The 19497-nt window shown below is 51.1% G+C and overlaps 1 protein-coding gene across 1 annotated transcript in view; it reads right to left on the bottom strand.

Annotated features, from left to right (window-relative positions):
- The window catches only part of LOC119181510 (uncharacterized), a 622314-nt gene that overhangs the window by 575231 nt on the left and 27586 nt on the right, over positions 1-19497 (bottom strand). Inside the window, exon 2 of the mRNA XM_037432765.2 lies at positions 16014-16152. Within this exon, the coding sequence (XP_037288662.2) occupies positions 16014-16115 (102 nt within the window). The 5' untranslated portion in view covers positions 16116-16152. The remainder of the gene's footprint in view (positions 1-16013; positions 16153-19497) is intronic.

The following is a 19497-nucleotide window of genomic DNA, read 5'->3' as shown; positions in this document are numbered from 1 at the left end:
CTGGGAATAGCTGCGTTGCGAAGGCGAACTTTCCGTCGCATGCTCTTATCTAAGCAGATGACAAACGAGAGCAGATGATAGCTTGGCCGACAGGCACAGCTTAGGATTGGCACTGACATGTATTTCGTGCGATGCGGCGACCACTTGACCTGGGAATAAGTGTGTTGCGAAGGCGAACTTTCCGTCGCATGCTCTTATCTAAGCAGATGACAAACGCGAGCAGATGATAGCTTGGCCGACAGGCACAGCTTAGGATTGGCACTGACATGTATTTTGTGCGACGCGGCAACCACTTGACCTGGGAATGATTGCATGTCGAAGGCGAACATTCCTTCGCATGCTCTGATTGTAGCAGATTAAAAACGCGAGCAGACGATGGCTTGGCCGACAGGCACAGCTTACTATTGGCACTCACATGTATTTTGTGTGACGCGGCAACCACTCGACCTGGGAATAATTGCGTTCCGAAGGCGAACTTTCCGTCGCATGCAGTGATCTAAGCAGACGACAAACGCGAGCACACGATGGCTTGGCCGACAGGCACAGATTAGGATTGCCACTGACATGGACTTTGTGCGACGCGGCGACCACTTGACCTGGGAATAATTGCGTTGCGAAGGCGAACTTTCCGTCGCATGCTCTGATATAAGCAGACGACAAACGCGAGCAGACGATGGCTTGGCCGACAGGCACAGCTTAGGATTGGCACTGACATGTATTTTGTGCAATGCGGCTACCACTTGACCTGGGAATAATTGCATTGCGAAGGCGAACTTTCCGTCGCATGCTCTGATCAAAGCAGACGACAAACGTGAGCAGACAATGGCTTGGCCGACAGGCACAGCTTAGGATTGGCACTGACATGTATTTTGTGCGATGCGGTGACCACTTGACTTATGAATAAATGCGTTGCGAAGGCGAACTTTCCGTCGCATGCTCTGACCGAAGCAGACGAAAAACGCGAGCAGACGATGGCTTGGCCGAAAGGCAAAGCTTAGGATTGGCACTGACATATAATTTGTGCGATGCGGCGACCACTTGACCGGGTAATAATTGCGTTGCGAAGGCAAACTTTCCGTCGCGTGCTCTGATCGAAGCAGACGACAAACGTGAGCAGACGATGGCCTGGCCGACAGGCACAGCTTAGGATTGGCACTGAAATGTATTTTGTGCGATGCGGTGACCACTTGACTTATGAATAAATGCGTTGCGAAGGCGAACTTTCCGTCGCATGCTCTGACCGAAGCAGACGACAAACGCGAGCAGACGATGGCTTGGCCGAAAGGCAAAGCTTAGGATTGGCACTGACATATAATTTGTGCGATGCGGCGACCACTTGACCGGGTAATAATTGCGTTGCGAAGGCGAACATTCCGTCGCCTGCTCTCATCAAAGCAGAAGACAAACGCGAGCAGACGATGGCTTGGCCGACAGGCAGAGCTTAAGATTGGCACTGCACAGCTTAGGATTTGAACTGACATGTATTTTGTGCGACGCGGCCACCACTTGACCTGGGCATTCTTGCGTTGTGAAGGCGAACCTTCCGTCGTATGCTTTGATCGAAGCAGACGACAAACGCGAGCAGACAATGGCTTGGCCAACAGGCACAGCTTAGGATTGGCACTAACATATTTTGTGCGACGCGGCGACCGCTTGACCTGGGAATAATTGCGTTGTGAAAGCGCGCTTTCGTTCATATGCTCTGATCGAAACAGATGACAAACATGAGCAGACAATGGCTTGGCCGACAGGCACAGCTTAAGATTTGCGCTGATATGTATTTTGTGCGACGCGGCGACCACTTGACCTCGAAGTAATTGCGTTGCGAAGGCGAACTTTCCGTCGCAAGCACTGATCGAAGCAGACGACAAACGCGAGCAGACGATGGCTTGGCCGACAGGCACAGCTTAGGATTGGCACTGACATGTATTTTGTGCAATGTGGCTACCACTTGACCGGCGAATAATTGCGTTGCGAAGGCAAACTTTCCGTCGCATGCTCTTATCTAAGCAGACGACAAACGCGAGCAGATGATGGCTTGGCCGAGAGGCAAAGCTTAGGATTGGCACTGACATGTATTTTGTGCAATGCGGCGACAACTTGACCTGGGATTACTGCGTTGCGAAGGCGAACTTTCCGTCGCTTGCTCTGATCGAAGCAGGTGACAAACGCGAGCAGACGATGGCTTGGCCGACAGGCACAGCTTAGGATTGGCACTGACATATATTTTGTGCGCTGCGGCGGCCACTTGACTTGGGAATAGTTGCGTTGCGAAGGCGAACTTTCCGTCGCAAGCTCTTATCTAAGCAGATGACAAACGCGAGCAGATGATAGCTTGGCTGACAGGCACAGCTTAGGATTGGCACTGACATGTATTTTGTGCGACGCGGCGACCACTTGACCTGGGAATAATTGCGTTGCGAAGGCGATTTTTCCGTCGCATGGTCTGATCTAAGCAGACGACAAACGCGAGCAGGCGATGACTTGGCCGACAGGCACAGCTCAGGATTGGCACTGACAAGTATTTCGTGCGATGCGGCGACCACTTGACCTGGGAATAATTGTGTTGCGAAGGCGAACTTTTCGTCGCATGCTCTGATCGAAGCAGACAACAAACGTGAGCAGGCGATGACTTGGCCGACAGGCACAGCTTAGGATTGGCACTGACATATATTTTGTGCGACGCGGCGGCCACTTGACCTGGGAATAGCTGCGTTGCGAAGGCGAACATTCCGTCGCATGCTCTCATCAAAGCAGAAGACAAACGCGAGCAGACGATGGCTTGGCCGACAGGCAGAGCTTAAGATTGGCACTGCACAGCTTAGGATTTGCACTGACATGTATTTTGTGCGACGCGGCCACCACTTGACCTGGCAATAATTGTGTGGCGAAGGCAAACTTTTCGTCGCATGCTCTGATCTAAGCAGACGACAAACGCGAGCAGATGATAGCTTGGCCGACAGCCACAGCTTAGGATTGGAACTGAAATGTATTTTTTGCGACGCGGCGACCACTTGACCTGGGCATTATTGCGTTGTGAAGGCGAACCTTCCGTCGTATGCTTTGATCGAAGCAGACGACAAACGCGAGCAGACAATGGCTTGGCCAACAGGCACAGCTTAGGATTGGCACTAACATATTTTGTGCGACGCGGCGACCGCTTGACCTGGGAATAATTGCGTTGCGAAGGCAAACTTTCCGTCGCACGCTCTGATCTAAGCAGACGATGGCTTGGCCGACAGGCACAGCTTAGGATTGGCACTGACATGTATTTTCCGCGATGCGGCGACCACTTGTCCTGGGAATAATTGCGTTGTGAAAGCGCGCTTTCGTTCAAATGCTCTGATCGAAACAGATGACAAACATGAGCAGACAATCGCTTGGCCGACAGGCACAGCTTAAGATTGGCGCTGATATGTATTTTGTGCGACGCGGCGACCACTTGACCTGGAAGTAATTGCGTTGCGAAGGCGAACTTTCCGTCACAAGCACTGATCGAAGCAGACGACAAACGCGAGCAGACGATGGCTTGGCCGACAGGCACAGCTTAGGATTGGCACTGACATGTATTTTGTGCAATGTGGCTACCACTTGACCGGCGAATAATTGCGTTGCGAAGGCAAACTTTCCGTCGCATGCTCTTATCTAAACAGACGACAAACGCGAGCAGACATTGGCTTGGCCGACAGGCACAGCTTAGGATTGGCACTGACATGTATTTTGTGCGACCCAGCGACCACCTGACCTGGAAATAATTGTTGCGAAGGCGAACTTTCCGTCGTATGCTCTTATCGAAGCAGACGACAAACGCGAGCAGATGATGGCTTGGCCGAGAGGCAAAGCTTAGGATTGGCACTGACATGTATTTTGTGCAATGCGGCGACAACTTGACCTGGGATTACTGCGTTGCGAAGGCGAACTTTCCGTCGCTTGCTCTGATCGAAGCAGGTGACAAACGCGAGCAGACGATGGCTTGGCCGACAAGCACAGCTTAGGATTGGCACTGACATATATTTTGTGCGCCGCGGCGGCCACTTGACCTGGGAATAGTTGCGTTGCGAAGGCGAACTTTCCGTCGCAAGCTCTTATCTAAGCAGATGACAAACGCGAGCAGATGATAGCTTGGCCGACAGGCACAGCTTAGGATTGGCATTGACATGTATTTTGTGCGACGCGGCGACCACTTGACCTGGGAATAATTGCGTTGCGAAGGCGAACTTTCCGTCGCATGCTCTGATCGAAGCAGACAACAAACGTCAGCAGGCGATGACTTGGCCGACAGGCACAGCTTAGGATTGGCACTGACATATATTTTGTGCGACGCGGCGGCCACTTGACCTGGGAATAGCTGCGTTGCGAAGGCGAACATTCCGTCGCATGCTGTGATCGAAGCAGAAGACAAACGTTAGCAGACAATGGCTTGGCCGACAGGCACAGCTTAGGATTGGCACTGACATGTATTTTGTGCGACGCGGCGGCCACTTGACCTGGGAATAGCTGCGTTGCGAAGGCGAACTTTCCGTCGCATGCTCTTATCTAAGCAGATGACAAACGAGAGCAGATGATAGCTTGGCCGACAGGCACAGCTTAGGATTGGCACTGACATGTATTTCGTGCGATGCGGCGACCACTTGACCTGGGAATAAGTGTGTTGCGAAGGCGAACTTTCCGTCGCATGCTCTTATCTAAGCAGATGACAAACGCGAGCAGATGATAGCTTGGCCGACAGGCACAGCTTAGGATTGGCACTGACATGTATTTTGTGCGACGCGGCAACCACTTGACCTGGGAATGATTGCATGTCGAAGGCGAACATTCCTTCGCATGCTCTGATTGTAGCAGATTAAAAACGCGAGCAGACGATGGCTTGGCCGACAGGCACAGCTTACTATTGGCACTCACATGTATTTTGTGTGACGCGGCAACCACTCGACCTGGGAATAATTGCGTTCCGAAGGCGAACTTTCCGTCGCATGCAGTGATCTAAGCAGACGACAAACGCGAGCACACGATGGCTTGGCCGACAGGCACAGATTAGGATTGCCACTGACATGGACTTTGTGCGACGCGGCGACCACTTGACCTGGGAATAATTGCGTTGCGAAGGCGAACTTTCCGTCGCATGCTCTGATATAAGCAGACGACAAACGCGAGCAGACGATGGCTTGGCCGACAGGCACAGCTTAGGATTGGCACTGACATGTATTTTGTGCAATGCGGCTACCACTTGACCTGGGAATAATTGCATTGCGAAGGCGAACTTTCCGTCGCATGCTCTGATCAAAGCAGACGACAAACGTGAGCAGACAATGGCTTGGCCGACAGGCACAGCTTAGGATTGGCACTGACATGTATTTTGTGCGATGCGGTGACCACTTGACTTATGAATAAATGCGTTGCGAAGGCGAACTTTCCGTCGCATGCTCTGACCGAAGCAGACGAAAAACGCGAGCAGACGATGGCTTGGCCGAAAGGCAAAGCTTAGGATTGGCACTGACATATAATTTGTGCGATGCGGCGACCACTTGACCGGGTAATAATTGCGTTGCGAAGGCAAACTTTCCGTCGCGTGCTCTGATCGAAGCAGACGACAAACGTGAGCAGACGATGGCCTGGCCGACAGGCACAGCTTAGGATTGGCACTGAAATGTATTTTGTGCGATGCGGTGACCACTTGACTTATGAATAAATGCGTTGCGAAGGCGAACTTTCCGTCGCATGCTCTGACCGAAGCAGACGACAAACGCGAGCAGACGATGGCTTGGCCGAAAGGCAAAGCTTAGGATTGGCACTGACATATAATTTGTGCGATGCGGCGACCACTTGACCGGGTAATAATTGCGTTGCGAAGGCGAACATTCCGTCGCCTGCTCTCATCAAAGCAGAAGACAAACGCGAGCAGACGATGGCTTGGCCGACAGGCAGAGCTTAAGATTGGCACTGCACAGCTTAGGATTTGAACTGACATGTATTTTGTGCGACGCGGCCACCACTTGACCTGGGCATTATTGCGTTGTGAAGGCGAACCTTCCGTCGTATGCTTTGATCGAAGCAGACGACAAACGCGAGCAGACAATGGCTTGGCCAACAGGCACAGCTTAGGATTGGCACTAACATATTTTGTGCGACGCGGCGACCGCTTGACCTGGGAATAATTGCGTTGTGAAAGCGCGCTTTCGTTCATATGCTCTGATCGAAACAGATGACAAACATGAGCAGACAATGGCTTGGCCGACAGGCACAGCTTAAGATTTGCGCTGATATGTATTTTGTGCGACGCGGCGACCACTTGACCTCGAAGTAATTGCGTTGCGAAGGCGAACTTTCCGTCGCAAGCACTGATCGAAGCAGACGACAAACGCGAGCAGACGATGGCTTGGCCGACAGGCACAGCTTAGGATTGGCACTGACATGTATTTTGTGCAATGTGGCTACCACTTGACCGGCGAATAATTGCGTTGCGAAGGCAAACTTTCCGTCGCATGCTCTTATCTAAGCAGACGACAAACGCGAGCAGATGATGGCTTGGCCGAGAGGCAAAGCTTAGGATTGGCACTGACATGTATTTTGTGCAATGCGGCGACAACTTGACCTGGGATTACTGCGTTGCGAAGGCGAACTTTCCGTCGCTTGCTCTGATCGAAGCAGGTGACAAACGCGAGCAGACGATGGCTTGGCCGACAGGCACAGCTTAGGATTGGCACTGACATATATTTTGTGCGCTGCGGCGGCCACTTGACTTGGGAATAGTTGCGTTGCGAAGGCGAACTTTCCGTCGCAAGCTCTTATCTAAGCAGATGACAAACGCGAGCAGATGATAGCTTGGCTGACAGGCACAGCTTAGGATTGGCACTGACATGTATTTTGTGCGACGCGGCGACCACTTGACCTGGGAATAATTGCGTTGCGAAGGCGATTTTTCCGTCGCATGGTCTGATCTAAGCAGACGACAAACGCGAGCAGGCGATGACTTGGCCGACAGGCACAGCTCAGGATTGGCACTGACAAGTATTTCGTGCGATGCGGCGACCACTTGACCTGGGAATAATTGTGTTGCGAAGGCGAACTTTTCGTCGCATGCTCTGATCGAAGCAGACAACAAACGTGAGCAGGCGATGACTTGGCCGACAGGCACAGCTTAGGATTGGCACTGACATATATTTTGTGCGACGCGGCGGCCACTTGACCTGGGAATAGCTGCGTTGCGAAGGCGAACATTCCGTCGCATGCTGTGATCGAAGCAGAAGACAAACGTTAGCAGACAATGGCTTGGCCGACAGGCACAGCTTAGAATTGGCACTGACATGTATTTTGTGCGACGCGGCGGCCACTTGACATGGGAATAGCTGCGTTGCGAAGGCGAACTTTCCGTCGCATGCTCTTATCTAAGCAGATGACAAACGAGAGCAGATGATAGCTTGGCCGACAGGCACAGCTTAGGATTGGCACTGACATGTATTTTGTGCGACGCGGCGACCACTTGACCTGGGAATAATTGCGTTGCGAAGGCGATTTTTCCGTCGCATGCTCTGATCTAAGCAGACGACAAACGCGAGCAGGCGATGACTTGGCCTACAGGCACAGCTCAGGATTGCCACTGACATGTATTTCGTGCGATGCGGCGACCACTTGACCTGAGAATAAGTGTGTTGCGAAGGCGAACTTTCCGTCGCATGCTCTTATCTAAGCAGACGACAAACGCGAGCACACGATGGCTTGGCCGACAGGCACAGATTAGGATTGCCACTGACATGGACTTTGTGCGACGCGGCGACAACTTGACCTGGGAATAATTGCGTTGCGAAGGCGAACTTTCCGTCGCATACTCTGATATAAGCAGACGACAAACGGGAGCAGACGATGGCTTGGCCGACAGGCACAGCTTAGGATTGGCACTGACATGTATTTTGTGCAATGCGGCTACCACTTGACCGGCGAATCATTGCGTTGCGAAGGCAAACTTTCCGTCGCATGCTCTTATCTAAGCAGACGACAAACGCGAGCAGACATTGGCTTGGCCGACAGGCACAGCTTAGGATTGGCACTGACATGTATTTTGTGCGACGCAGCGACCACCTGACCTGGAAATAATTGTTGCGAAGGCGACCTTTCCGTCGTATGCTCTGATCGAAGCAGGTGACAAACGCGAGCAGACGATGGCTTGGCCGACAGGCACAGCTTAGGATTGGCACTGACATGTATTTTGTGCGACGCGGCAACCACTTCACCTGAGAATGATTGCATGTCGAAGGCGAACTTTCCTTCGCATGCTCTGATCGAAGCAGACGACAAACGTGAGCAGACAACAGCTTGGCCGACAGGCACAGCTTAGGATTGGCACTGACATGTATTTTGTGCGACGCGGCGACCACTTGACTTGGGAAGTATTGCGTTGCGAAGGCGAACATTCCTTCGCATGCTCTGATTGAAGCAGATTACAAACGTGAGCAGACGATGGCTTGGCCGTAAGCACAGCTTAGGATTGGCACTGACGTGTAATATGTGCGATGCGGCGACCACTTGACCGGGGAATAATTACGTTGCGAAGGTGAACTTTCCGTCGCATACTCTAATCTAATATGACGAAAAACGCGAGCAGACGATGGCTTGGCCGACAGGCACAGTATAGGATTGGCACTGAAATGTATTTTGTGTGACGCAGCGACCACTTGATCTGCGAATAATTGCGTTGCGAAGGCGAAGATTCCGTCGCATGCTCTGATCAAAGCAGACGACAAACGCGAGCAGACAATGGCTTGGCCGACAGGCAAAGCTTAGGATTCGCAGTGACATATATTTTGTGCGACGCGGCAACCACTTGACCTGGGAATGATTGCATGTCGAAGGCGAACATTCCTTCGCATGCTCTGATTGAAGCAGATTACAAACGTGAGCAGACGATGGCTTGGCCGACAGGCACAGCTTAGGATTGGCACTGACATGTATTTTGTGCGACGCAGCGACCACCTGACCTGGAAATAATTGTTGCGAAGGCGACCTTTCCGTCGCTTGCTCTGATCGAAGCAGGTGACAAACGCGAGCAGACGATGGCTTGGCCGACAGGCACAGCTTAGGATTGGCACTGACATATATTTTGTGCGACGCGGCGGCCACTTGACCTGGGAATAGTTGCGTTGCGAAGGCGAACTTTCCGTCGCATGCTCTTATCTAAGCATATGACAAACGCGAGCAGATGATAGCTTGGCCGACAGGCACAGCTTAGTATTGGCACTGACATGTATTTTTTGCGACGCGGTGACCACTTGACCTGGGAATAAAAGCGTTGCGAAGGCGATTTTTTCGTCGCATGCTCTGATCTAAGCAGACGACAAACGCGAGCAGGCGATGACTTGGCCGACAGGCACAGCTCAGGATTGGCACTGACATATATTTTGTGCGACGCGGCGGCCACTTGACCTGGGAATAGTTGCGTTGCGAAGGCGAATTTTCCGTCGCATGCTCTTATCTAAGCAGATGACAAACGCGAGCAGATGATAGCTTGGCCGACAGGCACAGCTTAGTATTGGCACTGACATGTATTTTTTGCGACGCGGCGACCACTTGACCTGGGAATAAATGCGTTGCGAAGGCGATTTTTTCGTCGCATGCTCTGATCTAAGCAGACGACAAACGCGAGCAGGCGATGACTTGGCCGACAGGCACAGCTCAGGATTGGCACTGACATATATTTTGTGCGACGCGGCGGCCACTTGACCTGGAAATAGTTGCGTTGCGAAGGCGAACTTTCCGTCGCATGCTCCTATCTAAGCAGATGACAAACGCGAGCAGATGATAGCTTGGCCGACAGGCACAGCTTAGGATTGGCACTGACATGTATTTTTTGCGACGCGGCGACCACTTGACCTGGGAATAATTGCGTTGCGAAGGCAAACTTTCCGTCGCACGCTCTGATCTAAGCAGACGATGGCTTGGCCGACAGGCACAGCTTAGGATTGGCACTGACATGTATTTTCCGCGATGCGGCGACCACTTGTCTGGGAATAATTGCGTTGTGAAAGCGCGCTTTCGTTCATATGCTCTGATCGAAACAGACGACAAACATGAGCAGACAATGGCTTGGCCGACAGGCACAGCTTAAGATTGGCGCTGATATGTATTTTGTGTGACGCGGCGACCACTTGACCTGGAAGTAATTGCGTTGCGAAGGCGAACTTTCCGTCGCAAGCACTGATCGATGCAGACGAAAAACGCGAGCAGACGATGGCTTGGCCGACAGGCACAGCTCAGGATTGGCACTGACATGTATTTTGTGCAATGCGGCGACAACTTGACCTGGGATTACTGCGTTGCGAAGGCGAAATTTCCGTCGCTTGCTCTGATCGAAGCAGGTGACAAACGCGAGCAGACGATGGCTTGGCCGACAGGCACAGCTTAGGATTGGCACTGACATATATTTTGTGCGACGCGGCAACCACTTGACCTGGGAATGATCGCATGTCGAAGGCGAACTTTCCTTCGCATGCTCTGATAGAAGCAGGCGACAAACGTGAGCAGACAACAGCGTGGCCGACAGGCACAGCTTAGGATTGGCACTGACATGGATTTTGTGCGACGCGGCGACCACTTGACCTGGGAATAATTGCATGTCGAAGGCGAACATTCCTTCGCATGCTCTGATTGAAGCAGATTACAAACGTGAGCAGACGATGGCTTGGCCGTCAGGCACAGCTTAGGATTGGCACTGACGTGTAATATGTGCGATGCGGCGACCACTTGACCGGGGAATAATTACGTTGCGAAGGTGAACTTTCCATCGCATACTCTAATCTAATATGACGAAAAACGTGAGCAGACGATGGCTTGGCCGACAGGCACAGTATAGGATTGGCACTGAAATGTATTTTGTGTGACGCAGCGACCACTTGATCTGCGAATAATTGCGTTGCGAAGGCGAAGATTCCGTCGCATGCTCTGATCAAAGCAGACGACAAACGCGAGCAGACGATGGCTTGGCCGACAGGCACAGCTTACTATTGGCACTCACATGTATTTTGTGTGACGCGGCAACCACTCGACCTGGGAATAATTGCGTTCCGAAGGCGAACTTTCCGTCGCATGCAGTGATCTAAGCAGACGACAAACGCGAGCACACGATAGCTTGGCCGACAGGCACAGATTAGGATTGCCACTGACATGGATTTTGTGCGACGCGGCGACCACTTGACCTGGGAATAATTGCGTTGCGAAGGCGAACTTTCCGTCGCATGCTCTGATATAAGCAGACGACAAACGCTAGCAGGTGATGGCTTGGCCGACAGGCACAGCTTAGGATTGGCACTGACATGTATTTTGTGCGACGCGGCAACCACTTGACCTGGGAATGATCGCATGTCGAAGGCGAACTTTCCTTCGCATGCTCTGATAGAAGCAGACGACAAACGTGAGCAGACAACAGCTTGGCTGACAGGCACAGCTCAGGATTGGCACTGACATATATTTTGTGTGACGCGGCGACCACTTGACAGGGAGTGATCGCGTTGCGAAGGTGAACTTTCCGTCGCATGCACTTATCTAAGCAGACGAAAAACGCGAGCAGACATTGGCTTGGCCGACAGGCACAGCTTAGGATTGGCACTGACATGTATTTTGTGCGACGCAGCGACCACCTGACCCGAAATAATTGTTGCGAAGGCGACCTTTCCGTCGTATGCTCTTATCAAAGCAGACGACAAACGCGAGCAGATGATGGCTTGGCCGACAGGCACAGCTTAAGATTGGCGCTGATATGTATTTTGTGTGACGCGGCGACCACTTGACCTGGAAGTAATTGCGTTGCGAAGGCGAACTTTCCGTCGCAAGCACTGATCGATGCAGACGAAAAACGCGAGCAGACGATGGCTTGGCCGACAGGCACAGCTCAGGATTGGCACTGACATGTATTTTGTGCAATGCGGCGACAACTTGACCTGGGATTACTGCGTTGCGAAGGCGAAATTTCCGTCGCTTGCTCTGATCGAAGCAGGTGACAAACGCGAGCAGACGATGGCTTGGCCGACAGGCACAGCTTAGGATTGGCACTGACATATATTTTGTGCGACGCGGCGGCCACTTGACCTGGGAATAGCTGCGTTGCGAAGGCGAACTTTCCGTCGCATGCTCTTATCTAAGCAGACGACAAACGAGAGCAGATGATAGCTTGGCCGACAGGCACAGCTTAGGATTGGCACTGACATGTATTTTGTGCGACGCGGCGACCACTTGACCTGGGAATAATTGCGTTGCGAAGGCGAACTTTCCGTCGCATGCTCTGATCGAAGCAGACGACAAACGCGAGCAGATGATGGCTTGGCCGACAGGCACAGCTTAAGATTGGCGCTGATATGTATTTTGTGCGACGCGGCGACCACTTGGGAATTATTGCGTTGCGAAGGCGAACATTCCGTCGCATGCTGTGTTCGAAGCAGAAGACAAACTTTAGCAGACAATGGCTTGGCCGACAGGCACAGCTTAGGATTGGCACTGACATGTATTTTGTGCGACGCGGCAACCACTTGACCTGGGAATGATTGCATGTCGAAGGCGAACTTTCCGTCGCATGCCCTGATCGAAGCAGACGACAAACGTGAGCAGACGACAGCTTGGCCGACAGGCACAGCTCAGGATTGGCACTGACATGTATTTTGTGCGACGCGGCGACCACTTGACTTGGGAAGTATTGCGTTGCGAAGGCGAACATTCCTTCGCATGCTCTGATTGAAGCAGATTACAAACGTTAGCAGACGATGGCTTGGCCGTCAGGCACAGCTTAGGATTGGCACTGACGTGTAATATGTGCGATGCGGCGACCACTTGACCGGGGAATAATTACGTTGCGAAGGTGAACTTTCCGTCGCATACTCTAATCTAATATGACGAAAAACGCGAGCAGACGATGGCTTGGCCGACAGGCACAGTATAGGATTGGCACTGAAATGTATTTTGTGTGACGCAGCGACCACTTGATCTGCGAATAATTGCGTTGCGAGGGCGAAGATTCCGTCGCATGCTCTGATCAAAGCAGACGACAAACGCGAGCAGACAATGGCTTGGCCGACAGGCACAGCTTAGGATTGGCAGTGACATATATTTTGTGCGACGTGGCGACCACTTGACCTGGGAATAATTGCGTTGTGAAGGTGATTTTCCCGTCGCAAGCTCTGATCTAAGCAGACGACAAAAGCGAGCTGACGTTAGCTTGGCCGACAGTCACAGCTAAGGATTGGCACTGACATGTATTTTGTGCGATGCAGTGACCACTTTTACTGGGAAGAATTGTGTTGCGAAGGCGAACTTTCCGTCACATGCCCTGATCGAAGCAGAAAACAAACGTGAGCAGACGATGGCTTGGCCAACAGGCACAGCTTAGGATTGGCACTGACATATTTTGTGCGACGCGGCGACCGCTTGACCTGGGAATAATTGCGTTGCGAAGGCAAACTTTCCGTCGCACGCTCTGATCTAAGCAGACGACAAACGTGAGCAGACAACGGCTTGGCCGACAGGCACAGCTTAGGATTGGCACTGACATGTATTTTGTGCGACGCGGCGACCACTTCATCTGGGAAGAATTGCGTTGCGAAGGCGAACTTTCCGTCGCATGGCCTGATCTAATAAGACAAAAAACGCGAGCAGACGATGGCTTGGCCGACAGGCACAGCTTGGGATTGGCACTGACATGTATTTTGTGCAATGCGGCCACAACTTGACCTGGGATTACTGCGTTGCGAAGGCGAACTTTCCGTCGCTTGCTCTGATCGAAGCAGGTGACAAACGCGAGCAGACGATGGCTTGGCCGACAAGGCACAGCTTAGGATTGGCACTGAAATATATCTTGTGCGACGCGGCGGCCACTTGACCTGGGAATAGTTGCGTTGCGAAGGCGAACTTTCCGTCGCATGCTGTTATCTAAGCAGATGACAAACGCGAGCAGATGATAGCTTGGCCGACAGGCACAGCTTAGGATTGGCACTGACATGTATTTTGTGCGATGCGGCGACCACTTTTCCTGGAAGAATTGTGTTGCGAAGGCGCGCTTTCGTTCATATGCTCTGATCGAAACAGACGACAAACATGAGCAGACAATGGCTTGGCCGACAGGCACAGCTTAAGATTGGCGCTGATATGTATTTTGTGCGACGCGGCGACCACTTGACCTGGAAGTAATTGCATTGCGAAGGCAAACTTTCCGTCGCATGCTCTTATCTAAGCAGACGACAAACGCGAGCAGACATTGGCTTGGCCGACAGGCACAGCTTGGGATTGGCACTGACATGTATTTTGTGCAATGCGGCCACAACTTGACCTGGGATTACTGCGTTGCGAAGGCGAACTTTCCGTCGCTTGCTCTGATCGAAGCAGGTGACAAACGCGAGCAGACGATGGCTTGGCCGACAGGCACAGCTTAGGATTGGCACTGAAATATATCTTGTGCGACGCGGCGGCCACTTGACCTGGGAATAGTTGCGTTGCGAAGGCGAACTTTCCGTCGCATGCTGTTATCTAAGCAGATGACAAACGCGAGCAGATGATAGCTTGGCCGACAGGCACAGCTTAGGATTGGCACTGACATGTATTTTTTGCGACGCGGCGACCAGTTGACCTGGGAATAATTGCGTTGCGAAGGCGATTTTTTCGTCGCATGCTCTGATCTAAGCAGACGACAAACGCGAGCAGGCGATGACTTGGCCGACAGGCACAGCTCAGGATTGGCACTGACATATATTTTGTGCGACGCGGCGGCCTCTTGACCTGGGAATAGTTGCGTTGCGAAGGCGAACTTTCCGTCGCATGCTCTTATCTAAGCAGATGTCAAACGCGAGCAGACGATGGCTTGGCCGACAGGCACAGCTTAGGATTGGCACTGACATATATTTTGTGCGACGCGGCGGCCACTTGACCTGGGAATAGCTGCGTTGCGAAGGCGAACTTTCCGTCGCATGCTCTTATCTAAGCAGATGACAAACGAGAGCAGATGATAGCTTGGCCGACAGGCACAGCTTAGGATTGGCACTGACATGTATTTTGTGCGACGCGGCGACCACTTGACCTGGGAATAAGTGCGTTGCGAAGGCAAACTTTCCGTCGCATGCTCTGATCTATGCAGATGACAAACAAACGCGAGCAGACGATGGCTTGACCAACAGGCAAATCTTAGGATTGGCACTGACATGTATTTTGTGCGATGGGGCGACCACTTCACCTGGTTATCATTTCGTTGCGAAGGCGAGCTTTCTGTCGCATGATCTGCTCGAAGCAGGCGACAAGCGCGAGCTGAAGATGGCTAGGCCTACAGGCACAGCTTAGGATTGGCACTGATATGTATTTTGTGCGACGCGGCGATCACTTGACCTTGGAATAACTGCGTTTCGAAGGCTAACTTTCCGTCGCATGCTCTGATCTAAGCAGACGACAAACGCGAGCAGACGATGGCTTGGCCGACAGTCACAGCTTAGGATTGGCACTGACATGTATTTTGTGCGACGCGGCGACCACTTGACCTGGGAATGATTGCTTTGCGAAGGCGATTTTTCTGTCGCATTCTCTGGTCAAAGCAGACAACAAACGCGAGCAGGCGATGGCTTGGCCGACAGGCACAGCTTAGGATTGGCACTGACATGTATTTTGTGGGATGCGGCGACCACTTTACCGGGAAAGAATTGGGTTGCGAAGGCGAACTTTCCGTCGCATACCCTGATCGAAGCAGACGACAAACGTGAGCAGACGATGGCTAGGCCGACAGGCACAGCTTACGATTGGCACTCACATGTATTTTGTGTGACGCGGCGACCACTTGACGTGGGAATGACTGCGTTGCGAAGGCGAACTGTCCGTCGCATGCTCTGATCTAAGGAGACGACAAACGCGACCACACGATGGCTTGGCCGAAAGCAAAGCTTCGGAGTCTCTTTTTTTTAAATAGCGCTGTCACCAAATTGACAAATTCATCACTATAGCTCGAAATGTCGTCGTTACAATATCAAGAAACTTGAATCGAAACACGTTTTTGCACTCACCTTGTATATTAGGTGAAAGCCAATTTTCTCGCGGATTTCTGTAAACTTCGCCAAAACAGGAATGGGCCATGCATGGTTTGGATTGTACGTAATGGTCGACATCGCGTCGCAAGACCACTTCACCCTTGATCGTCAGTTCCTGCGTTGAAAAATACAGTGTGAGTCATAAACGCAATACACGCCATGATAATAAGTGGTGTAGTAAAAGTGACATTCGGACAATCTCGAATGAGTTCGCGTTCATAAATATGTCTGTCGGGTCGTCAAAGGGAACCCCGACCGACCAGTGTCACGTGGCTGGCGCGGGAAAGCAAATATAACTCTAGACGCAGATTTTTCTGGAAAATGCTAACACTGTGAGGCCTCTACTTGCCCAAGGCTAAAATACTTTTGCGCATCTGAAATGAGTGATATCGCAGCTTTCTGGGCAGTTGGATTGTTGGCTTCATCTTTATATTTCTACTAAACGCGCAATTGTGAGAAACTCATCATTGCAATGTTTCCACTATTAATTCGGCAGACCCCACGCACCTTGGGAGTCGACGTTATGCGAAGCATGCGGATGGTTGCTCACTCTGTTGCAATATTTTTTTTGCGAAACATCACCAGGTGGCAATAAAGTTATGCACAAATGTGCACAAAACCGTACGTTAAACAACCGCTTATGTTTTATTTAAGCAGTTGTTAACAGTTACGTAACGACGCCAACAGCAAAATGAATAATATAAACACCAGAAGCGGTAAGCTGAATTGAAGCGACGGCGCTTGAAGTCCCTATCTCAACCCAAGCTGAAACGATGCCGGGTAGTCGTCAGGCGCTAGCTGCAGACAGAAAGCTTCCTCATACCGGTGCGATTTCGGAACATTTTCTCCGCTCAATACCCGAGTGCTACTTGCAAGTTTTGTCAGGCAATTCGAGATATACTTTCACACATGTTGTGAGAGTGTTCTATTAAAGAAGCTCAAATGGTAATAGCTCCGAATGCTCTTGCGTGAAAGTGAGGAGCCGCCCTGCGGAGCCCCAACTTCTTGACACTAGAGTGGGCAGTCCAGTGTGCTGGAGAGGCAGCAAAGAATCAAGGCCTCGAATTGCCCTCAAGGGAGACCTTGTAAACGTCACCAGACTTGAAATAAAATTGTTTATATCCATGCTCGAGGAGATAGTAGCCCTGGGTACTGCTACATAAATCCGCTTGAGCAGATGGCACCTAACTATATTTCACGTTAACCCGACTTGACCACTGTATCATAAGAAAACATATGTAACATTTATAAAATTGTGTAGACAGTAGTATCATCGCAATTGACGTTTCACGAATATTAGGCCGCGATGGTCTAGTGGTTAAGGTACTCGGCTGCTGACCGGCTGGTCGCGGGATCAAATCTGGGCTGCGGCGGCTGCATTTCCGATAGAGGCGGAAATCTTGTAGGCCCGTGTGCTCAGATTTGGGCGCACGTTAAAGAACCCCAGGTGGTCTAAATTTCCGGAGCCCTCCACTATGGCGTTTCTCTTAATCATATGGTGGTTTAAGAACGTTAAACCCGACGTATCAATCAATCAAGGTCTATTGGAAAAGTGTTTCTGAGACCCGGCATCACTTTGTGATAGAATATTCAATTGCCACTTGAAATACTGGGGCTCAGTTTCTGCTGGGGCAGCAACAATTATTCTTTCTATTTTTCGGGTGCACTGCCGATGTTAGCTTTTTCTTAACGCACACACATTAAAGGAACACTGAAGAGGTTTCTAATTCACAAATTTCTTGCCAATTCGCTATTTGCGACGCCTTACAACGTGTCAACGTAGGTTTTTGGCGAGGTTTGAATAAACAACGGCGCTATGAGCGAGCAAACTTTGAACAAAAAAACGCCCCCCTCCCACAGGCGCGCGCGCAAAGGCGGATCACGGGAGAGAGAGACACGTGAGGAGGTGACGTAACCTTCAGGGTTGAGCCGCCGCCGAACAGGCAACTATAAGCCGGGCCACCTGCAAACCTTAGTAGCTCCGCTTTTTTATTTCGCGGCCCGTAATTGTTTCTGCTGAGATCTGCAGCCTGGTGAAGCATCAGTTCTGCCAGTTCGTGGGGATTTCTCATCATTGCACTGTTTTCCTGAATAGAGATTTTCGCCATCCGACATCGATTAGTTGTATTTTCGCAAAGTTGAGGGGACTCGCGCTGCCGAGTTACTGGGCGTCATGTGGTTGCCACTGCATTTAAGGTCGCGATGAGGTCGCTTCTCACACTTTTTCTCGGGATCAGAAGATGGGTGCAAAATGGGCCGCTGTAGGTAAAAAAAGTACTTCAAAAAATACAAGATAAAGCGCGCTGTGGCGGTCGCGAATCTGCTGAATTTTCACACAGCAGCAAAGCTCCTTCTCTTTCCCTTTCCCCATTTGCATGCAGTGTGTGCATGGGCACCTATAGCGAAAACACGTGTGCAAAGATGTGTGTGCCCATATTCAAAATCAGCTATTCTACACGGCAGTCGCTTGGTTCTAGCGCAGCTAATACACCGTTTGCATTTTAATACATCGTCAATGTAGTACTGGGTGGAATTTAGAAAAAGTGACGGTATTATAAAAATCAGAATTGCAATATATGAGCCAAACTATTCTTGCACAATTTTCAACGCAGCTCAAAGCACATATCACCACTGAGACAAAGCAGCAGTCGTCTGGCTCTTTTATTTTTTTAGGGGCAAAGCTCCTAAAGGCTTAATAGTATGTTATGTTGGGCTAGTTGGTACATATTAGGCTGAAATACGTGGCGCAAGGTTTACCAAGAGAAAAAAAGACGAGACAGAAAGAGCGCCAGACAGAAAGAATGGCGCTCTTTCTGTCTCGTCTTTTTTTCTCTTGGTAAAACTTGCGCCACGTGTTTCTCCTGAAGGCGTACGTCTGTCCATGCTTTGTATGTATGTAGTAGTACGTAGCCACAGGTGGCACATACCCGCTCTCATACATACATACCCATACATACATATGGACGCACGAACGGACGGGCAGACAGACTAGCGGACGGACGAATGGATGCATAGACGCGCGTGCGTATGTACGGACGCACGGACAGACATATGGATGGATGGACGCATGGATAGACGGATGGACGGACGCATAGATGGACGCACGGACGGTCGCGCGGACGGACGGAAGCATAAACGAACGGGTGGACGGAAGCACAGACGGGCTGACGGATGCTTCGCCCCACTCATCATCATCCACTGCATGAATATGCTGTGATGTTTTTTTCTCGGGGTAGCATACTGACTCATCGCGTGCGCCTTGCCCGCTGCGAAGTAGGGTACTGATTGCATTATCAACGCTGATATCTGAGCTGTGAAATCCACGAACAGCTGATGTTTCTGCATGCTCTCCTCGACTAGCGCAGACCGTGCGAATAGGCTAAAAGCGAGTGCTGCTGCTGCTGCTTATTTGATATCCACTGATAAGGGTACCATTTGTGACAGTTTATTACAGTGCAAT

This window comes from Rhipicephalus microplus, unplaced genomic scaffold, assembly GCF_043290135.1.
Source record: "Rhipicephalus microplus isolate Deutch F79 unplaced genomic scaffold, USDA_Rmic scaffold_14, whole genome shotgun sequence".
Taxonomy (NCBI): Eukaryota; Metazoa; Arthropoda; class Arachnida; order Ixodida; family Ixodidae; genus Rhipicephalus; species Rhipicephalus microplus.
Note: the sequence above shows the minus strand (reverse complement) of the source record. Positions and strands in the feature narration are given on the sequence as shown.